The sequence below is a fragment of the Coloeus monedula genome (genome assembly GCF_965178545.1).
Source record: "Coloeus monedula genome assembly, chromosome: Z".
NCBI classification, from domain to species: Eukaryota; Metazoa; Chordata; class Aves; order Passeriformes; family Corvidae; genus Coloeus; species Coloeus monedula.
Genome location: NC_138822.1, coordinates 42,390,155 through 42,413,521, shown reverse-complemented (window position 1 = coordinate 42,413,521; position 23,367 = coordinate 42,390,155). Strand labels below are relative to the sequence as shown.

Below are 23,367 nucleotides of genomic sequence, written 5' to 3'. Positions count from 1 at the left end.
CATATGCCAAGAGTCCCTTATATGTAGTACAAACTGATGGGTACCATTTTAGGTGTATCACATGTTTTCAAAACTAAAAATCTAGTGACAAAGAATGCAAACATGAAACAGGAATACTAAGCAACATGCAATGCTTTAAAAAGTCATAAAGTCTATAAAACTTTACAAAAAATTCACTAATTATACTGAGACATCCAAAACCTATTATTAATCTGGCAAGTGCAAAGAACAGTTGCAACAACTTAGAACCATTTCAATTGCTGGTAACACTTTGCATACTTCCCTGTATTTCAGAGCCAGATCCTACAGTATCAGTTCCAGAGCTAACATTTACTGCCTGCAGTCTACTTTTGTCTCCTCTCACTCCAATACTTGGAGTTGCTGTTTCATTTGCTACAGGGATGTACTTCTTAGAGGAAGAATTTTTGCTTTTTTCACTAGAAATATCACTGGATATCCTGCTATCATCACTTTTGATTTGTACACTGGAATCAGAAAATGAATGCATACTGGTAGCCAACTGTCTTGCTGAGTGACGTCCTTTTGCATGTTCATTTTGTTTGACTCTTCTTTCAGATAATACTGGAGTACTACTTCGAGGTTTATCCTCTTTATTTTGGTTAATTGTTTGAGCTTCATTTTCCTTCCATGAACCTGGCTGGTACTGCTGTCCAGCAGCCTGAAGTTCCTGTATTTCTCCAAGTGATGAAAAAGTATTATTCACAACCATCTGGGATTGAAAAGTGCTAGGAAGAGAAAGTTGCATGTCCCCAGCTCTGTTCTGAAACAAAAGATTCCAATGAAGAAAATGAGGCAACTAGAGAAAGCAAGCCAGTTTTGCAACTGCCATATATAATGGAGTCTGCAGAGCAAAATACAGTCTTTAACATAGTTAAGATGCAGAGGTAACAGCAATTGCACAATCTTTATCACCTTTCAAAACAAGTATCTGAAGATTGCTAGGGTGATAATGACACAGAATAGGTACATTACAATTTCACATCTAGCTTGAAATTAATACTACAGAGATGTGTCAGTTACACAAAAGCAGCCAAAACTTAAACATGTCTATCATTCTGAAATACCTGCCATTCCTTATGTTTACTAGCAGTTCACAGGAGTGTAGTCCCCACACTCTATGCCACAACACCTAGCTGCTTCAAGAACACAAACTAATCACCAATACTAGGAGATAAGAATGAGAGTCCTCAGACTGCAAAACTGGGCATTCTCTCCACACTGTTAAAACAACCCACAAATTTCCAGTGTCGTATTTAAGGAGCTCATGTATTCTTGAGGAAATTAGAACAGTTAGAGGGGAAGACGTTGGATTTAAGAAACACAGGTGAGTGCAGAGTGATTCTTGGTATGACAGTTTTATTCAACTTGGACATAGCTATAGGCTGCCAGTATCTAAATTTTTAATAGCCTTTAAAAAAGCTTGGCTTTTTTTTTTTTCTTTCTTACAGGAACTTTAATACCTCCTTTGAAAAATCCAGAATTTACTTTTAACTGACAGAGTAGGACCTAAAACCTTATGCAATATTTACAAACACTACAAATATGTAGTTGTCTGAAACTCATGTCATGGCCACACAGACACGTATCAGGACTGGACATACATGCTGCAATTACTTGTAAGATAATTTGTGATTTTCAGAAGGTACATTGTACAGCCTTTCCTAGAAGACTAGGTTTCTTAAAAACACTATACTTCATTATTAAATGTTTCTAAGAAACCTAGTCATGGTATTTTCCAATTTTAGTGGATGCATACCACTATTGGAACTTCTATTTCAGACTAGGAAACAACACAATTACCACCAAAGTTTAATACATTACAGAATACTACGGTTTGTGCTCCAAGTGGTAAACACTTTAAAAGCTTACATTAACCATTGAATTATTATGATCTGTATAAATGCAGCTACAGTAAATGGCTGCAGTAATAACTTCATGAATCAGAGGGGGATTAACAGCTGAAAAGTATATTAAAGAGTATCAAGTAGAATTGCCTCTAGCATTCCTTCTAGACTTACTTTGCTATTCTGGGTATGTTCCTGTCTTTCTTCTTCAAAAGACTTCTCCTTTACCAGGTTCACAGGCTTACTGAGAGTAGAATTCATTTCTGAATACCCCAAAACACCAAAATCTGATTGGTCTATCCCAGCTAATACAGCAAGTTGTCCAAGCCTGTAAAATAAAGGTTTAATAGAAAATGACACAAGCAATTCTTACTCTTTGAAAGACTAAACTTTTAAAACCAGAAGAAGTAGAATCTGTTTCAAGCTTTGAACATAGTTTTCTATTATTTTATGAGAAGCTCAAAGTATCATAACCAAGATGAAAACAAGTTAGCTAAAGGTATTTTCTTGTCTTTGCACAAACTAGCCTGCAGATTCAAAGAAAATATTACAAGGCTGAGAATGAAGCTTTCCTAGTTCTCACTGAACTCACCTGCAGCTTGGAAGTCGGCCAAACCAACCACATGTGGGTTTTAAGCCACAGTAAGAGGTGAGAAGTTGCAGTCATTAACCGATAGCACAGCATACGACAGATATATAGAAGCTTACTGAGAAAAGCATTCTTCATGATTGGGATTCTGTAACTTTCAGAGCAGCTCCTTATTGCCATGAACAGACATAGGCATGAAGAATTTTTTTTTCATGCAGTGAAAATGCATTTTTGCCTTCCTGAGAAGTTTGAAACTCCTGTTGTAATGGCAACTCTACAAACTGATTGTCACAAAATTAGAACACAGCCTCAGGATGAACCTCATAGTAAGTTAGAATCATTGAATCACAGAATCATTAAGGTTGAAAAAGACCTCTTAAGATCATCAAGTCCCACCATTAATCTAACACTGCTAGGTTCACCACTAAACCATGTCCCTAAGCACCACATCCAGATGTTCTCTGGACACTTCCAGGGATGGCCATTTCACCACATCCCTGGGCAGCCTGTTCCAATGTCTGACCACACTTCCAGTGAAAAAAATTTTCTAATATCCAATCTAAACCTCACCTGGCACAACTTGAGACTATTGTCACTTAGGTCCCAAGTTATACCACTACAATTTGGAAGTGGGAAATAGGGAGGGCAAATAAAATCTTCTGTGATCTTCTCTGAATACATGGAATAGACTACAATATATATTCGTATCATTCCCTCCTTGGGGATGAAACTGCCATGCTTGGTCATACAAGCTTTACAAATCAGGTTTAAGCTGAAATTCTTTGAAAAATGGGAAGGATGAACCATCCTCTCACAAATTGCACATACAGTGGTAACACAAACTTTAATCCATACTCACTACTACTACTAACAATAAATCCAGACTTTAAATAAATAAATAAAGGCTGAAGATTCATCCATCTAGATTTCCATACTTCAATTAGTGAATGGACAGCACAAGATAAGAGGACACTTTCTGAAGGCAACTCAATTTTGAGCCTTTCATATTGTGGGAATGCTAACAGCCAAAGGTGATTCACTGAAGGCTTGGAAACTTGCTTTACTAGAAGCTTTCTACTCTTTCGGAATTGGCTTCTTGAAAGCCTTTCCCAAAGACAGATACATGAACTCAGCTGAACAGTGCCTAGATCGTGTTTCTGCCACTAGGAAAAGACTAAACAATAGGGACATGGCTAATTCCTCTGCTCTCTGAGAGTACAGACCTAGAAATCTGGTGGGGTAGAAGGCAGCATACTTCACTGTGAGGATAACCGTGGAAAGATCTCAGGAAAAACAGCAAAACTTAAGTAAAGTGACAACCTACCCAGCATCTTTAAGGAGGTCTAAGAATGCATGAAACTTTTGAAAAGAGTTCTCAATGCTGCCTAGAACACCTTCATCTTCCAAAATCAAGCTGGTTACTGACTGTGCATGAAGAACCTCCAACAGGGAGATATTTAGATTCCTTAATCTTGCATTTTCAATTTCTGTCTATACAGGGGGGGAAAAAAAAAAAAAGAAGAAATTTCTTTAATTTTCAGTTTAAAAGACCCCAAAATATCAAACCTCACCTTTGTGTGCCTAAACAGCAGCATCATAAAGAGGAATAGCCGAAATAACTTATGTAACAAGATGCAGAATCTGCTGCACCCACAGTTTCAGGGCACTGTTACAATGAGCTCTGCATAGGTCTGCTTATGCACAGCTGCAGTTCTATGCTACCATAGATATTCCAGCAGGCACTCAAAACCATTGGCTCAGCACTGTCTTCAGTATGTACAGGACGTTACAGAGCAAGTACAAGCAGAAGAATTTAGCTTTCACATTGTTTTACTTTGCATGTATTATATGACATGTTAACACCAAAGAGTTTATTTTACTAGTAAAAAAACCTTTATGAAGGCCAATGTCCTTATATTCACCCCTCTGTATCATGGGGAATGCATTCTCGTGTTATCTCTTCCCTGCATTATGCATCCCAAAACTGAAAGTTTAATGTGATTCCATTTTTCTCCACATCAACCATTAATCAAATCGATGATGAAACTGAAAACTGCATGATAACTGCAAGATATACAAGGTTTTGTATTTGAGGGAAGCACTAACTCACTCATTTAACATTACAGCTATGCAATCAAGTACTACCACAGGCTTAAGATTATGTAGTGCACTGTAGGTGATAAACAAGCATCAAAAAGAAACTATTTTAGAGATTACTGCTACTTGGTTTAACACCTTTTCCTAGGAGATGGGTTAAGTCCAACCAGCCTAGCCTTGATAGAGAAAGATTTCTTGTAGGGGGTGTTTAGCCTAAAAAGCATTTAAGTATCTAAACAACAGATACCCAACAGAGCCCACTGGTGCACATAACATTACAGGAAGATGGGGACAGTCACAGAAGAGGACTGCAATGAGCCTTGAGAAGTGCAGAGTCCTTTGTGGGTATCTGCTCCCTGTACTGTGGGGTACCACTTGTTGCTCATATTTCAGAGGGTATCACTACTTTCACTCCCCTCCAAATCACATGTAAAGACCAAATCCATTTTGTTTACACTACCTTACACTCAAGTATCTTACAAAAAATTCTGCTTATTCATGCCGAAGAATATTTTTAGGTCAGCAACAGCAGACAGAGGGGAAACAGACCTCACAATTTAACTGTGATAAGCAGTTCAGTTTCATCAAAGCTAAACTGCACTTCACAACAACCGACATGCAGAAAACCATCCAAAATGGTTACTGCCTGCAAAAACAAAACTTAAAAATCAAAGATACAGAATAAAGCAAATAGAAAACAGTTGCGACAAACAGCTTTTCAGCACAACAGATTTAATCCCTTTCTTGAGAAAAACAAGTATCAGGATGTCCCATATCGTAAGTATTTCAGAAAATGAATAAAACAGGTTGAAAGAGTAGCTTGAGCTGGAGTTCAAGGCTCTGGAACAGAATCAGTAGAACAAACAAATGTTACTAAAGACAGATTTCATCATTGCCTTTAGACTAGTAAACGATCCACATGACTTTGAACTGAAACTCTAGAAGCTACCACATTAGTGGTCATTGATAATTACTCCTAATTAAGCAAGATGATTGTTTGAGCAGTGCCTCGTAAAGATCATTAATTGTTAAGTATCTTTACCTCTAGTAATCGTTCCTCAGCCTTTACTCTAGCTTCTTGTTCTTCCTTTAGTTTTCCCAGGCATTCTTCCAGCTCTATCTATCAAAACACAGATAAACTAGAATGAAATTTATCTCAAAATGTCAGACTAACATGCAATTAAAAAAAGCTCAACATGTCCAATTAACAACTAGCACATGGCATTCCAAACATATCTTCTTCAAAAATACAAGACAGAGGTCTACCCGTACATAACTCTTGGATGCAAAATATTAAGACAGAAAAATAGAAGGAAGTGTGATTCACTTAACAGATTTGTAAGATTGCAACAGATAACATGAAATTAGAGCCCAAGTTTCTTGGCCTATGATATAAGCATCAGGAATGAATGCTCTTCTTTACTTCCCTTCACTTTTTCAAGCATAATTTTTAACTAAATGTCTACATCATCAAAAGCTCATATTGGGCTCTAATAAGAAGTACTTAGCAGCCATATCTAGATTTTCCAACTACAGTCTTTATCCGGGATTTTATTCCTTCTTACGGCAGTAAGAAGACAAAATTCCAAAGAACTGTACTCTCAACAGTAAGAATACAAAATTCTGGAGTCTAAGAACTGGACTCTAACTGGTTGCACTTAGTTCTTCAGTAAAAAGTTTATCACAATTCCAAGTTTAGTGTTGAATTAACAGGAACAAAAACAAACCCAAAACACCTAATAAATATATCCTAGTCTTATTCATGAGATGCCTAAACTTGTATTTTAACTATTAGTTCTAAGTAGTAAATCTCAGTTTCAGTAAGAGTAGACAGAATTTGCAATACCACATTTTCCTGCATCCCAGCAGAGCATTATCATCTTTAATTACACCATCTGAACTGGAAAAACAAGCAAGAATTTTTTTTCTTGCACACCTTAACAATCTTCTGGTTCAAAAGGTGAAAACTGTTCTAATTATCAGGCTATTCTATTTTTCAGAGGGTAGACTATATGAATTAACAGTATACAGAACTTCTTCCCTTTCTCTATATACTTCGTATACAGGCACACATATGTAAAAGGACACAGCTTTTTGAACACCCCGTATCAATCAGTTCTAAAGAGAATCAAAGATTCAAATAGTACTGAAACAGTTTGTTTACTATCAAAAGCTTATTCAAGTGCCTATCACTGCACTTCATATAAGCAATCAGGTGAGAGGACTGGTATGCAACAGAATACATAGTAAAAATAGTCCTTCTACAAATGCAAAAAGGTGTTATAAGTTGCAAGGTACTTTTGCAACTGATTCAAAGATGCAGGTTCTAGAACACTCTATATATAGCCCTCCCAGTGACAACCACTTAAAGTGATGATTATGGGTCTGTCACTACTCCAGTGAAGCACACTGCTAAAATCCCCAGACTAGCATCAACCATGCAAATGCTGCAAGTAGAAAGCTAGTCATATCTTCATCAGACTCATACTTGAGCTACACATGCAGAAGTCAGAAGGTATAGGAAAAACACATTTCAAAGACACTTTTTCGGAAGAGATTTAGCACTATCTAAGGTGCAGGCACAGGGTTGGGGGCAAATATCTAAGGAGAACCATCCACAAATACCGCAATCTTACTGCCATTTACCTTAGATGTGGAAGTAATGGGAGCTATAAAACCTCTAAGAGACACACAAGCACAGCACAGAAAGCAGCAACCATAATGTTCCACACTGACAACTTGACATGTAACCTTGAATCCTACAACCTAGCTTAGAAGATCAGTCACAGCTATCACAGACTGAAGAATTCTTACCTTTCCATTTACAGTACCGGTGCATGCATATAATTATTTGTATTTTAAAGTTTCTAGGATGTAGGCTAGGAATTCTACTTTAGAAACCATAGTTCTATAGTATTTTTGTTGTGGACAGATTTTAGGTAATTTTAAAGATGAAAGCACTGAGCTTTATCTTCAAATTGCTGGTTTGTAATGTCAAAGGTCAATGGCTTAGAAGTTATCAAAAGATCATAATATTTTAAACAGAAATGTAGATGCTTTGTAGTAATGTTTAAACTTGATTTATCACACTCTAGATGTACATAGTATTTCATGGTTATGGGCTGACTTCATAACAAAATTGAATACTGCAGCTGCATCTCCTCATAAGCAGCATCAAAGACAGAATTTAAAGGAACTAATCTGTCACCATTACAAGTATATGTACACTTTAATCTTTAATTTGCTTTTAAGAAATTCACTAGTTGACACAATGCCCCAGTCTTTGTGAAGAAAAAAATTACTTAAATATATCAGAAAGCTAAATGTACATCCAAGCTACAAGCCTAAGCCTTCAAGTATTACAGCCCAGATAGATTTTAAGATGAAACTGAGTACCAAAAATACAGACACCCCTCAGAACTACCATAAGCAGTATGTCTGTTCAACACTACACAGAAGTATAAAACTGAAGTTTAAAAACTAAATTATATTTTTAAAAATTTAGTAACCAGTTAGCCATGTTCTTCTACTTGACTGCATCATACTTTTTAAAAAAAAACAGTTACAGTGCAATCTCTACTTCCCTGTTAACTAGATTAAGGGTGAAGTTCACCATTTAAATCCCTAGCTAAAATTTAAAAGTATGGGAGTTACCTCAACTACACACTTCATCAAAACCAACTCTGACATTTGATTCCCTCTAGTGGAAGGAATGAATATTTATCAGTTCTTGTTTTTCATTTAAACAGAAATTAGGCTTTCATTAGCCAAGGCTTTTTTTTAATGAAAACACAACTAAGTAATATTTGCTTCATTTAGTAGTATGCCAGAAGGATGTAGAGAAGTTCTCCAACACTTGCATACTTAAGTGAAAGTCTTGTCATTAGTCTCATCAAGAGATATTTGGAGAGCTTTTCTGGCAAAGCAGCAGTTTAAGAACTCCCACTTCTTAACTGTTTATTCCCATTCTGCATTCCCATCATTGTACTAACACAACCTGTTGTCCCACTTTACTGAAAGGCCTGCTACCACCAAATACACTGGACTACTTTTCAGTTGGATCAGTTCTTCAAAGCAGCTCCCCTTGCAAGCTGCTGTGCAGTAAGAGCTGTTTAATGGCAGTACCAAATTAACAGAGAAAAAGGTGTACTCCGGTTCTGAAGTACACCCAAGCACATCAACCAGTGTGAGTTGTTAAGCTAGCTGAACACTGTCCTGGAAAAATACCACAGACTGGTTGAGGCTGGAAGGGAACTCAAGCAGGGCTACCTAGAGTAAGCGTCCCAGGACCGTGTCAGGATGGTGTTTTTAGTATCTCTTAAGGACAGAGATGCCGTAACAGCCCTGTGGAACAAGTGCCAGTGTTCAGTCACCCTCACAATGAAAAAGTGCTTCCTGATGTTCAGAACCTCCAGCGTTTCAGCTTCTGCCTAATGTGTCTCTCCCTTCACTGGGCATCAGAGAAAAGAAATGCGCTCCATCCTATTTGCACCCTCCCTTTGGGTATTTATCCCTCCTTGAGCCTTCTTTCCTCCAGACTGAACAGTCCCGGTTCTTTCCTGGAAGAGGTGCTTCAGTCCCTTAATCATCCTTGGGGCTCCTTGTTGGACCTTCTCCAGTTTGCCCATGTTGCTCTACAACTGGGGAGCCTAGAGCTGGACACAGTACCAGGTGTGGCCTCACCAGCAGAGAGGAAGGATCACCTCCTTCAGCCTGCTGGTGATACTCCTCCTAGTGGAGTCCAGCATACCATTCACCTTCTTTGCTGCAAGGGTACACTGCTGGTTCATGCTCAACTTGGTGTCCACCAGGACCCCCAGGGCCTTTTCTGTCGTGCTGCTTTCCAGATGGTCTCCCTCGGCATATATTGCCACTTGGTGTTGTTCTTCCATCCCTGTCCTGGTGCAGGACTTTGCATTTCTCCTTGTTTAACTACATGAGTTTTCGCCATATTAGCAAGTTGAATCAACTTGTCTTGTTATCAGAGAAACATGAAGAAAGGCACACGAGAAAAAGACTGAAGCAAGAAATGAAAAGGCACTAAGTGACAGAGGGGAAATAGACAATTCAGTGGTGACAATTTGATAGTTTGAGTCTGCCATAATGTGAAGCCTGCTTTGTGTCAAAGTAACAGACACAACAGGTGAGGCACAGAATCCGGGGCAGATTGCTTAAACAGTGCTATCTGATAAGCAACCATAGCCTAAAAAAGTATTTTGGTTTTCAAATTCAGAAAGTCAGGAAAATATGGACCTTCACAAGCACACAAAAATCAAAACCAGTTTTGGGGTAGGTTGCCAAAATTTGTGGATTTCCTTCCAAGGAAGTTTAAATTAATAACCAATGGTCTCTTCCTTACAGCTGCCCTCCATGTAGTACTACAGCTAACAATGAAGTAACAGGTCAGTATGACAACCCTTCCCCAAAGCACAACATACTGCCTGCCTCTTCTCTGTGTCCTGAATATAATCTTCTTCCCTCTCCAAACACCAAGAATAAATACATCAAAAGTTTCCTGAAAGCACAGTAGATCCTGCATAGAAGTTTTTGGAGCAATTTGCATATAACATGGAATTCTATGATTTCAGACACAGCACTCTTGGAAAGAGTCTTGAAGCCACCACACAACACAACGTCAATATATTGCACACTAACAGTAAAAGCTGCTACACAACTTTTAAGTTCCAGCAACTTGTGAAAACCTTGAAATCTTCCCAAACAAAAGTTCTAGAGGGAAGAAGGTCTAAAGAAAAATTTAACATCAGCTGAAAAGGCTGGTAGTTATTTATGCAGTATTTGTACAGACATTTTGCGTCCCACAACTTGATCCCACCCTAAACATTCCCACTACTGACAGACCTGCAGCAAGTTAAAACTTAACTTCACTCCTCTTACACGAAGACAGGTATACAGTCCAATATTTACACATATGAACAGTACATTCATCCAGTGTGGTGCTCAGACAACAACCACCAGAACCAGACTGACTGTAAATCTTATTTACAGAAGTAATCATTGGCTTCTCCAAAGAGAATTCAAATCTTAAGATTTGAATGTTCAGAAACAACTCAGCTATTCTGCCTGAGGGTGTTACTCTAAAATAGTGCTACATTACCTTAGCAGCACTGAGACACTGATATATACCTTTTTTCTACCCCTTTCTTTTATAAAAACACTCCCAGTCAAGATATTTGCAGAAATAGTCCATTTCACTACTGCTAAGTTTTTTAAGTATCAAGGAAGTAAAAGGAATAATAAAAAGGAGATGAAAAAGGTTTACTAGGCTCAATTATAAAATGTAATTCAAATGCTTTCAGCTATTTTTTGTAATTATTTTTACACAACACTCACTGTATGTGGATGCTAAAAGGCAGGAGCAGAGGAATTTTCCAGCTGCTGAAGCATTTGTAAGTTTTTCCTTTCTCATGCTTTAGCTGAGAAACAGAGAAAGTTTGGTAAACTATCCACAGGTGCAGGCTGTTGTGAGAATAGTGGAATTGTTTTCAGTCTTGTGAGAAATGTATTTTGAAATGGGTGGTTATACCACTCAGCCACTCACTGTGGTGGGTGGCTAGTCAAGGGGCCAATCATGTACTTTGTCTTTTGCGATCCATGATATAAAAGATGGGGTTTTGGCATCAAAGGGGTCTTAGCTCTGCTTCGGCCATATCATCTGACCTGGACTTATGTAATGATTTCACCGTCTCTCTAGGGATAACAGCAACAACTATATATTAGCTTTTGTAAATAAAATTAAATTACATTTATAAAGGAAATACTTGGAAGAAAATACTGCAGGCAGTAACACTGATCAAAAGATCTGTGCGCTATGATTCAAGACTGGAACAGAGCAATTACACATCCTGCAGCTGTATTAAGTTATTCTGAAATCCTGCTCCAAAACTGGTTATTTATTTAATTACAATTTTCTGAATAAAACATGGTTTAATTGGCAAAATTTGCCTTTATGGAGTCTAAGGCACTGAATATGCTTCTTACCTGTAACTGTTGATACTGTGCTACATCAATCTTATCCAATGATTTTGCCAAATCAGGCTGGTGGATAACATCCTCTAAATCTTCTGTGTCTTCAGTTTCAGATGTAGAAGCACTTTCTACTGTCACTTTCACAGGACCACCTGTCTAATTACACCAGAAAAAAAAACATGCCCACTCATAGCATTACAATGTGTAGCAAAAATCAAAGACTAATCATAACAAAAGCTTAATTTAAATACAGTCGTTGCCCAACCATACAACTTTGAAATAAATTTGCACAAAACAATATTAAAAAAATCAATCCTATATGTGCCTATATTGCATATTTCTGATGAGGATTTTGCAGCAGAATTGGCCTCTTCAAGGCACAGCCAGGGCTACCCCATGCAGAACATAGCCATTCCCAGCTGGCCCATTGCAAGGTAAAAAACAGGCAGGCACAAGAGGTGGGAACAAAAAGAGTGAGAAGAAGCAGAGGGAACATCAGGCTGGAAGGAGGAAGAGGTGTTCCATGGTGGAGCCAATACCCTCACTCCAGCCAGGAAAGACCCACGTCAGAGCAGAGGGGTGGGTCAAAGGAGCTGTTGCCCTTGGGCATCCTGTGCCAGCCCATGTTTTACCAAAGCACTGCAGTCCACGTGAAGCCTATGCCAGAGAAGAGAGTAACTGCTGGCTTCCTTCGCAGCCATCAGATCCTTCTGTGATGGAAATGATATGCACAGGAAAAGGAAGAAAGACCGCGATTTTTCTTCTCCTGCTGGTAAGTTTACTAAAGCAGCTCATGGGCAGGTGCAAAGACAAGTATATAATCCAAATTCAAGACAGAAAAGATGGTGCAGAGAAAAATGCTGTTAGTTGTTCTTATTGCTTACGGAGGGGAGGGATAGTGCCTATACTCCAACTCACTTGCTCATAGGACTAGGAAACCAAAATACACAGACATAGAAATGGAAGTACTAAGTATCAAAGAAGCTTCAACGAAATGCTGATGTAAACTATTTTTTTGCACTTTTATGAGTGTGAATCTTTGAAAGTATGTTCCAGTCTTAACTTTCAGACAGTGAGATTCTGTTGAGAGCACCTTTCCCTTTTTTCAGACCCTTACCCACGAAAACCAAAACCACTGTGTGAGAGAAACAGTACCTGAATCTTCACTGGCAATTTCCCAGCACAATCCATTGCCCCGCCTCTAAAGCTAGGAAAAAAAACCCAAAACAATACTTTTGAGGAAAGTAAGTTTATAATGTTCCAAACATAGGATTCTAGGACAGACGAACCAGTAAGAGTATAAAGAGCATCAGATACTGCACTATATCTCTTTAAGCCTCATTACATTCTCATTTTGTTCTATTAGTACCCCCTACTTAATCATGATTTAGAGCAAACACTACTGGATGCAAACATTAATATCTTCAATAGGCATCTTACTTAGTTAATTATTTTGAACTAAAGTCAACAGGAGAATTTGGTGTTCAGCATTTTGAAAAGCAAGCTTAATAACTACAGTTACAATAGAGAATTAAGTAATTTTTTTTTTAAATAGTTATATAATCTCCATTTTGAGAGGCCAAGGGAATAGATTTAAAAAAAACCAAAAACAAACAAAAACTGTTTCAAAATACAGCTTCCATGTGTAATTTTTGTTCAGTTTTATTTTAATTTACAGGACTTAGATGATCACAATAATTATACTAGTATTGGGTAAGTGAACCAGAAAGAAGAGGCAGAAAAATACCTAAGCACCTTGAACTGGATCTCAAATCAACTATACTACAAGTTTAGAATACTAACTTGCCTCTTCAGCTACGATACATCTGAAAAATCATTATTAACACAAGAACAAACAGACAAGGTAGGTTGGGTTGTGGTGGGTTTTTTTGCAGCATAAGAATATTCCTACAGCTATCTTTTTTTTTTTTTTATTTTTAATACTTCCTAGAGTAGAATTTATGAAAAATTCTCAAAATTTATATGAACAAAAAATTATGATGACATTCTATGTAACTTTCAAATTGTATTAAAAAGCTAACATTGTTCTCTACTATATTTATCATGCAAATTTTATGCCTTAGTATTTTCCCTTGTATTATGAAAGCCTCACCTGCATCTCTTTGCACGTTCTGCAGTCCGCCAAGGAAGGAAGCCTTTTGTGCCTGGTGCCAGTGGTTTTGGTGAGTAACTCTCTCTCACAGAGGAATTTTTTTTCACAGGACTTACAGATTTTTTAGATGATAATCCTGGATTGAAGAGCAAAATCAGAAGAAAAGAGAATTCATTATACCTATTTATTCACATACAAATTCACAGCTTACTGTTCATAAAATTTCCTATGTAATAATAAGGACTGTAGGAAATCTGCCGTTCAGTCTAATTTTGCTGAAGCATCCAAAAACTTGCAATTAGAAGCTGGTATACTTACTTGCTGTTGATGCAAGTAAGACAAGCTGGTTTTCAAAAAACGAGGTGAAGTTTTGTAGTGGAAGAGGTTTATTCACATTACTAATTTCATATACCTAATTCCATTGTCTCACATCAGAGTTTAGACAGTCCACATAGACAGTAAAGGAATCTATGTGCTTCAAATTGCCTGCTAGTGGCTGTAGAGTTAAGAACACTGTTTTATTTATGGACAAAATAATTAAAAATAAAGCTGATACTCATGCAGATCACTCGTTGAGGACACCAGCAATCTCTTCCCTTAAGAGGACTAATAAGAAAAAGTAGGGTTCACTGGTTTGGTCTTTTGTTGCTGTTTAAATCATACAACATCAAAGTAGACTCAGCAAAGAAACCTTATGTGGATGATCACTCTATCTCATGCTCTCTCTAAGTCAGAAACAGTAAGTCCAGAAAACTAATCACCTAATATTTCCTACAGTTAAACTAGTGAGAACTCAGGTTATTGTTTCTCTGAGATCAATAAAAAAACTGATTTTGCAATGGTATAGAAATGAGTAATTTAGGCAATGGGATTCAAAATTTCAATTCATTCTGAACATAATAAACAGCATCGTTTTCATCTCCTGACTCCCTCCTCTGCTTAAAAAAAAAAACCCCAAAACACATAAAAAACCCACACACAATGAACAACCCCAAAACAGAAAAAAACCAAACAACAAACCACAAAACCCTCCACAACCACATTTGCCAGGCATTTTTTCCTCCCACCACCACCACCACCCTGATCACCAGAGTTAATTTGTACAAAGACTTCTATTTGATTTATGCTTACCTCTCTGCTTCCAGATAACTAGAGCGAAGATGAGAGACAGTGAAATGTATTACACTGAAATTTTTAGTAGCTTACTGAAAAATGTTTAGTGTATTGCAGCTATCAATACTTAATTATAAATACTCAAGATATCAATGTTATTTTAAACATACTATTTATAGTTTTACATGAAGTTTTTAAAAAAATCTTAGAACATTTTGTACATCAGTTAAAAAAGGCATGTTTGTTTGCTCTGGCAGAGGACAGCCTGCTACAGAAAGATTACAATAGCAGGAGAATTAGACAACTTACTACTGCCAGGCTTTGCAGAAGGGAAAGCCTGTGGGGAGACAGAACAAATATGTGCAATGCTTCCACACATTTTAAAGTCAGCTTATCCTACCATTTTTTTCCAGCCACGTATCTAGCAGCACGAAAACCAAAAGCAAGTTTCCTACAGATACCAATGATGATAAAGGACACACTATAGAATTAGGAAGAAGTGGATTTTTTTTTTTTTTGAGACAAGTGTACTGTAAAACACTAAGATTTAGACATATCATACATTTTATAATTAAAGTTCTTAAGCAGTAAGACAAAATTTTCTAGAAAATATTTACTATAGCCAGGAAAAACAAAGAATTACCAATACGAATAGTAGCTTTTCCTTTCCGACCACTTCCTAGGACAATAGTTCTTTTCTTTGGCTTAGTTTTCAAAGCATCTTTGGAAGACGGAGATATCAGCCACTTATACTGGAATTTGGGGGTTTTTTTAAGAAAAATAAATCAGTTTAGTTACTGACAGTTGAAGAGGTGCTCATTTAAAATTAGAGGGGATTTGTCAGATATAGAGAACACTGCTATTTACATAAAAGTTAATAAATTGTAGAATCAAGAAGAAACAGTCTCACAAAGCCCAAATTCAAACACAGATAATAGCCTACATTACCAGAAAGTGTTTCCAAAACACCGCTATAATATCCGATCTGATATTATCCTTTCCCTGTGCAAAACACTTCTCCTTTTATAGCAAAAAATCCCCAGCATCAACTCTATAAAGAGGCAACCCTGGCTTCTGCACTTCATTCTCAAAAAACTGGCTTGATAGGAATGACTGGCTCAGGCTAAAGCTCTCCAGAGTAATAAAAACTTCCTAACATGATTTTGTATTACTGATAAAGTCAGTATTTTAAAAAACATGAAGTTTTATTTTTCCTGCCTGTAATGAAAATTCATCCTTACAAAGTAAAAGCCCCGAACTAAAATTAAGAGACAGCGATGATCAAAGGTCACAGCTGTTCCTCAGACTTCATTTCCTTACAGCAACAGCTCTGTTCCTAAAGGTTCCCCTTGTCCTGATAAGAAGTTTAATTCCTCCTGGTAGATACTCTTAAATTACCCTGCACTTTTCAGTGTGCATCACTAGCACAGGGTCTAGTGTTGAAGCAGCCATTGAAGGAAATACAGATGACACTAACACAAAGCATGTCTCAGCTAGCCCTAAATCCCACATCAGAGTACTAGGAACAGTATGCCAGAGTTATTCCCATCTAAAGCATCAGAATGATTAAAATGTCATTACTGTGCTCTAACTAACCAAGTTTAATCCAAATTTATCATTGTCAAGAAAGACATTTTTTTCTTCACTTTGGACTCAATTAATCCTCATATAAATTTTGCTGCATCTACAGCTGGATCTAGCCCCTGTGCAAGTAAATTTATCATTTAAACTAAAACACACCCAGAAAGAGTAAAATTAAATTGTAGGCTTTTAAGAGCAAAAGTAATTTTGTTTTACTAGACACCTAAAAGGGCAGCTTTACTACATTAAACCTAAAGTTCATCTAGCCCATAGCCTGTCTCATCTGGGTGCCTACTGCTGTTGCTATACAACAGCATCTAAGCATAAAGACAGCCAGATATAAAATGTGTTTTGAAAGCATCCTATTTTGTAGACACATTCAACTGATTTTCCTTCAAGCTATTCAGTCTTTCACAAACTACAAAAACTTTCACCACCTATTACACTCAGTCATATCTATGATTACAATCCACTATACTGCTACACAGTGCTGCTAAAAAAATACGGCTTTTGTTTTAGCTGCCCGTCAAATTTTACGGCCTCAATTAGCAGTATACAACTCTTCTTGCAAACCTAAAAATCCAGCCCAGAAAGCAGTCAACTACATGCTACTGAAAAACAACCAACCAGTTTTTACACAAAGCAGGATGAAAGGAAAGACAGCTGTGCCTGGTGGAAGATGCAAAGCTACTTAGAAAGCTGGTGGTCAGTATTTCTTCATTCATGTTGTTAATGAAGTACAAGGAATCACTAGCACTGCCAATAAAACTTAAGATACCACACTAACTGGTTGAATACAAAACTAATGTCTTGAATCAAGTGATCTTTTAGCATATGGGAGATTCCCCAGAGTTGTTTCTTTCCACGGTTTGTCTTTCCTATTATCTTTAGCATTTCCAGGCAGATGTTATTTTCAGGTGATCCCTGTGACATTTTGCAATTGTTGATTGCCAAGCAGAAAGAGTACTTCTTCACAACCAACCTCAACTTCCCAAAAAAAAGGTCTTCTAGAGATTGAAGTGGGGAACTGTTTTAATCCTCCAGAAATTCTATACACAAATTCTGAGTTTATTAGGCAGTCCCTACATATCCACAGCTCTGACCTTATTTAGTCTTTTCAAAAACCAAAAGAGCACTATATTCCAGCACAAGAACTGGGACTGCTGGGACCCCTTTGAGAACTGAATCCAATTTCTGCATGTTTGAACAGTGTATCTAATCATAAATGGTCTAGATATTCTGTTTATGCACATTACTGTGAACTCTGTGTGGACTATTACACAAAGATGAAAGAGGGCACTGTACTTTAACTGAACTCTGTTTTCATAGATGGTTTGCACAGAAAAGGAAAGTCTTCAGAAACTTTAAAAAAATTTTAGTTACAGAAATTAGTGACAAGAAGTAAGTTTCAAAATAAACTATATGTCAAATTTTAAATTTTTGTTTCCTTTACTTTTTAATTAGAAGTTATTATTACCATGTTGACAAGGACACATGTAATAGAAAGCCCTCCAGCAGTCCAGGAGCAATATTCATTTAACATTCCATGGTAATGTCCAAATACACACACCTTTCCATTTTTCTTTCCATTAAATGTATATCCAGATTTTATTACATGTGACAGCTTTAATTCCATAAGAGATCATACAAAAAGCCCAACACAGTAACATGTTCCTAATAGTGGTTTTAGGTTTTCCCCTAGACAGTGTGTTTTATTGGTACTGAGTCAAACTTCTGTTTGTAACTAGAATTGCTGTTTTAAATTAATTTTGAAAAAAGTCATCCACTAAAAAAAAATAAATGCAATGGGAGCTACAAAGAAAACCCCAAACTCATCCCAAAATGCGTAACACATACCTCTGTATCAGCACTATTTCCATTCTTAAGAACTCTTTCAATAATGTTCTTCATCAGGACATGACCTAGAATGAATTAAAATACCTTACTAAGAATTTTCTGTGAGAGACAACTCTTTATGTGAAGAAACAGACCACTGAATAAACAGTACACATTACCTATCCTGCCTGTTTTCCCATTTTAAAAATGGTCAGCCAATTTCTGTGGCATGTTCTTTTTTTTTAAAAAAGCAGTTTACCTTTCCCCATATAGTTACTGAAGAAGAAAAACCCCAACAACCACACAAAAAGGATAAATGCAGACACAGATACATACCAATTAAAGGATTTTTTCTTATGTCAAGTACCACTAAAGTTGTATTCGTTTGAAGAGCATCTAATAATGACCTTGCTCCTTCATTGGATATTCCACACTGCTGCAAATCAAGTGCTAAAATGTTTAAGGAGGAAAAAATAAATCAGTGGAGGTAGTACTGCAATTGGTTAGTAATTTAATTTACTAGCTGATATATAAAAAAACTGATCGTGCTGAAAACCTCCATTTCACAGAACATGAAGCATGAGGAACGAGAACATGATGATAAGACACATACAAAAACCGGAGTATTACTTTCAAAGAAGACAACTAGAACTTTTCAACATTAAGAAATAACTGTTAACATCTGCAGAGGAGGTAATATGCATCACTCTACAACCACTGTGAGCAACCTGTGCTAATGTTCAGTCACCCTCACAGTAAGAAGGTTCCATGATGTTGAGGAAAAACCTCCAGGGTTTTAAACTACCCACTCAGTCTTGCCTTGTCCCCAGGCACCATGGGAAATAGTCTCTCTCAATCTCTTTTACATCCTCCCTTCGGATATTTGTACACCTTGATAAGATCCCACTCTGAGCCTTCTCTTCTCCACGCCAAACAGTCCCAGTTTTCTCAGCCTTTTTTGGTATCAGAGCTGCTTTAGTCCCTTCATCATCTTCATGGCCCTTCACTAGACTCTCTTCAGTAGCTCCAGTTCTCTCCTGTACTGCAGATTCCATGGCCTCACTTTTGCTGAGTAAAGAGGAAGAATCACGTCCCCCAACCTGCTCACAAGTTTCTGCCTAATGCACCCTGTAACTCCACTAGCCCTCTTTGCCACAAAGGCACTTCACTGTTTTCATGGACAGCTTGTTGTCCACCAGGATCTGCAGAGCTGCTTTCCAGCCACACAGCCCCCAACATGTTCTAGTGCATGGGACTACTCCTGTCCAAGTGCAGGACTTTGCACTTCCTTTACTTAAACTCCATGAGGTTCCCATCAGCTCATTTCTCCAGCCTGCTGAGGTCCCTCTGGATGGCAGCACATCCTTGCCTTCCCAGGGATCCAAGTAAGACTGACTGGTCTGTAGCTTCCTGGGTCCTTCTTCCCACACTTCTTGAAAACAGGCATGACATTAGCTATCCTCCAGTCCTCATGCATCCCCTCCTAACCACCATGATCTTTCAAAGACTACTGAGAATAGTCTCTGAGCCAGCTTCCTCAGCACTTGTGAATGCATTCCTTTAAAGCCTATGGCCTGCAGTTTGACCAGTTTGTTTAAGTATTCTCTAACCTGATCCTCCAGTATGGATGTTATCTGTAGACCTGACTCAAACTATAAAACAAAACAATAAAACAGGTATTTGATTCCACATACAAAATGTAACTGGTGCTACTCCAGCACCAGTAGTAATTTTGTATAGATATACTGTACAAAAATTATTTCTAAAAAATACTGAAGCAGTATTTATTATTGTGGGCACAACAGTATTCAGATGCTTCAAAAGAGGAAGAGAGATTTCTTCAGAAAAAAAGAGTACTCTTTCCCACCTACCAAGTGAATTATCCCTCTGGCTGCAACTGCTGTAACCGACAATTTTGTGTCTTCTGCCTGTCACTACTGTATTTTAAGAGATGTAGTAGTGAGATGTAAAGATAGTAGAAAAGGTGGTAGAAGAGACGGAGATACTGAGATCTCCTCGCAGAAATCCTCACAGGAACTATTAATAACCAGATATGAAGTATACGGAGAATGTGCTGGTATAGGCAAAGATCTATGTTATATGGAATATCTCAGTATCTATACATCAATTTATCTATAGTTACTATACAGAAACTCCTGAATTACTCTGCTGTTCATCAGTAAAAAACTTTTTAATACCTTTTAGCCAAAGGTCCTCTCCTAGACAGTCTGCAAAGGCACTTGCTCCTCTATCTCCAACAAGCATGTTGCAGTTCAAAGTAATCCGCCTCAAACCTGACATATTTTCAAGGTCAGGTCTCCGGTAACGTAGGCTTTCAGCCCAAGCTTCACCATGTCTTCTTATTGCCTGGTGCTTTGCAAACAAAGAAGTGGTTACCAAATACAACAGCAAAGCCATTATTGATGACAAGATCACAAGTCACCTTTTTTCTGTAAATCGTGTTCAATGGCTTGCTGGTATAAGAAATACATGCTCGTATATGCACACCATTTGTAAGAAAAGTAACTGATTTTTAAACCTTACTGGTAACTCATATTTGTTCTGACTACATAGTTTGCAATGCAAATTATTACAGTTGGCTACAAAGTATCTTACTACCTTCTTTCGACAGACACTTCCAAGGCACATTGAATTGGAAATACATACGACGAAATTTTGTGCTTTCATGGAAATCACAATTAACAATAATTAAAATACAGTAATAGGCACAAGCTTATTGATCAGTTAATCACTAGTTTCTAAACTGTAAACTTGATTATTCTTACCCAGTGCTTAAGAATACTTGAGACATTTTTCAAAATTACTGACAATAAAAGAAGCAGTCCCTAAAACAGCTGTCAGACATTTACAGCCCTAGTCTTCATTTAAAGAAAGTACTTAATTATTTAATTGATGGGATTTTTTAAGAAATACCAAGCTTAAATCCCACACCAGTAAACTAAGCTCCTTTTGTCATACGAAGTCACAGCTTTCATAAAAATGCACACTTAACTTCAGTATTCACACAAGCTCCTCATGAAGTGCCTTAATGGATCTTGAGCTTTAAAGTAAAAGTAAAAAGTTAAATGTATTATGTTCTTTAAAACACGCCATTCTGAGAAAGTCAATTAAATTACCTTTAATACATTTGCTATATGTTCTGCCCCTCGCCATGTGAGGCTACATGCTGTGAAGTTTACAAATCTGATAGTAGCCATATTCTTTATACTCTGACAGACTGCTGAAGAAAACAAAAGCATGCATGTTATGTACACACAGCATTTCCATATTATCAGAACATACTGTTTCAGAGACCTCTTAAGAGGCAGCTTTAACAGCCAAAAGCTTTGACAAAGAACTAGTGCTGAAATACAGAGTATATTTTAAATACACTTAATGTGTTCTAAGTTTATACATTCCTAGTGCAAATGTTCAGCAAAGAATATCTGAACAAGCTAGAACATATTTTATTTCAGTTTACTTATAGAAACATGAATCAGGAGTTAAAAAATATGAATGCTGTTTTAAATAAAAGTATAAACATCACTACAAATTAGTATAGTTATTTACTAGCATGAAGTGAAGAAATTCAAGTCTTTAAATGCTATTGAGTTATGCAGAATAAAGTGAAGATTGTTATTTTAATCTCCACAGACATATTTAAAACAGGAATGGAAATACTGAAAAATTTGCTTACCTATTTGGTAACTTAAAAAGAGAAAAGTATATTTACAGGTTTTGATTCTGAACTTACTTTCCAACCCTCCATCTCCAATTGGACAGTGGGCTAAGGAGACACTCTCCAGAGATGAAGCTGAGGCCAAGCCCTTAAGAATAAAACAAACAATGTTGTTATCTGGCTTGAAAAGCAAAAAAAAAAAAAAGAGAAAAGACCAAGTCACCCAAATTGCTTAAACTCTGTTCCTTACAAGAAATTCTAGGGGATTCAGACAAGGGTCAAAATAAGCAAACCTTCAAGCTCAGTTTCAGTGGGGTCATTTCCTTAGCACAGAGGAATCTTGCCTGTGGGCACCAGCAGCAAGCTCCCTTCCTAGAAGGCACTCATGAGCAAACTGGAGCTTTTCAATAACACGCCTGAAGGCCAGTTTTTATCTCCTTGGTGTCCCACAATTTCCCTTCTATCACATACATGCACAGTGGTTTCAATCACAAGTGTACGTCATATGCCTCAAGCACATGGCAGAGATGTTGCTAAGACTTTTCTAAATAGGCCATGATGTGATTCTAAGACTAGGTTCAGTTAAGACTAGGTTATACTAAATGTCTCAGCAGAATCATTTTATATGTATATATAAAGACTACACAAAGATATCTTAGAAGAGAAATATCCTTGTCTGCAACCAATACTTATAAAATTTAGTTGATACTATTCTTTGTTCTGGGCATATTTTTCATTTATTTGTATACTATTATATTCTCACCTTTGTTAAAAGTGCTAGGTCTCCTTTCCTCAGAAGTAAACCCTGCAGTTCTAAATTTTTTAGTACATCTGATATACTGAGACAGCCTCTCACAGCTTTGCATAGCTGGCCAGTCAAGTCTTCTGACAGAGTTGCTGGAATTCTCCGTCTAAAGTAAGTTTTGTATCTTTCAACACCTAATAAAAATCAAAAATTACACATCAGTAAAATCCAGTCCCTATTGGCTTAAAAGCAGTTATAACCACATCCTCCTTTTTTTGTGTACTTTCTTAAATAAAAATAATTCCTTAGGCATAACAATTCCTCCCCCATGTATTCAATCCACAGAAGATTTATGCAATTAATTCTAACATGCATACATCAACATACTTATCTTTTATACAGACCTGATTCTTCAAGACCATGTTGATGTAAACTTCTTATTCCAATAGAAGTCAGAGTCTTATTATGCCTGAGAGCATTCAGAAGTGGTGCCCAATCAGTAGCTTTGATGTGATCTACAATTAGATCAATAGCATCATGAGTCACATTAGCCTTCACAGCTTTCAGTGGGAGAGAGCCTTGAAGTTCACAAAGGTGTTCATAATGTGAGTAGAAATCCAGCATGCACTGTCTTCTTAATTTGACTGACTCAATCATTTCTTTTATCTGATAAATTTCTCTCTAAAATAAGAAAAGGAAAAGAATATAATTTTTTTTCAATATGCAACTATCTTGCAACATAGTGTGAATTCAACATGCATA

At 37.1% G+C, this 23,367-nt stretch overlaps 1 protein-coding gene across 1 annotated transcript; it reads right to left on the bottom strand.

The window, feature by feature from the left end:
* Positions 1 to 253: 253 nt before the first annotated feature.
* CEP78 (centrosomal protein 78) lies at positions 254 to 23,262 on the bottom strand (the record flags this gene model as incomplete). Its single annotated transcript, XM_082301673.1, has 16 exons — positions 254 to 781; positions 2,040 to 2,193; positions 3,779 to 3,945; positions 5,594 to 5,671; positions 11,551 to 11,694; positions 12,694 to 12,745; positions 13,652 to 13,787; positions 14,783 to 14,800; positions 15,408 to 15,516; positions 18,203 to 18,267; positions 18,518 to 18,631; positions 20,380 to 20,554; positions 21,319 to 21,422; positions 21,936 to 22,008; positions 22,624 to 22,799; positions 23,010 to 23,262. The coding sequence occupies 16 exons, from the start codon at positions 23,260 to 23,262 to the stop codon at positions 254 to 256; spliced, it is 2,346 nt and encodes a 781-aa protein (XP_082157799.1).
* Between the last annotated feature and the right edge of the window lie 105 nt (positions 23,263 to 23,367).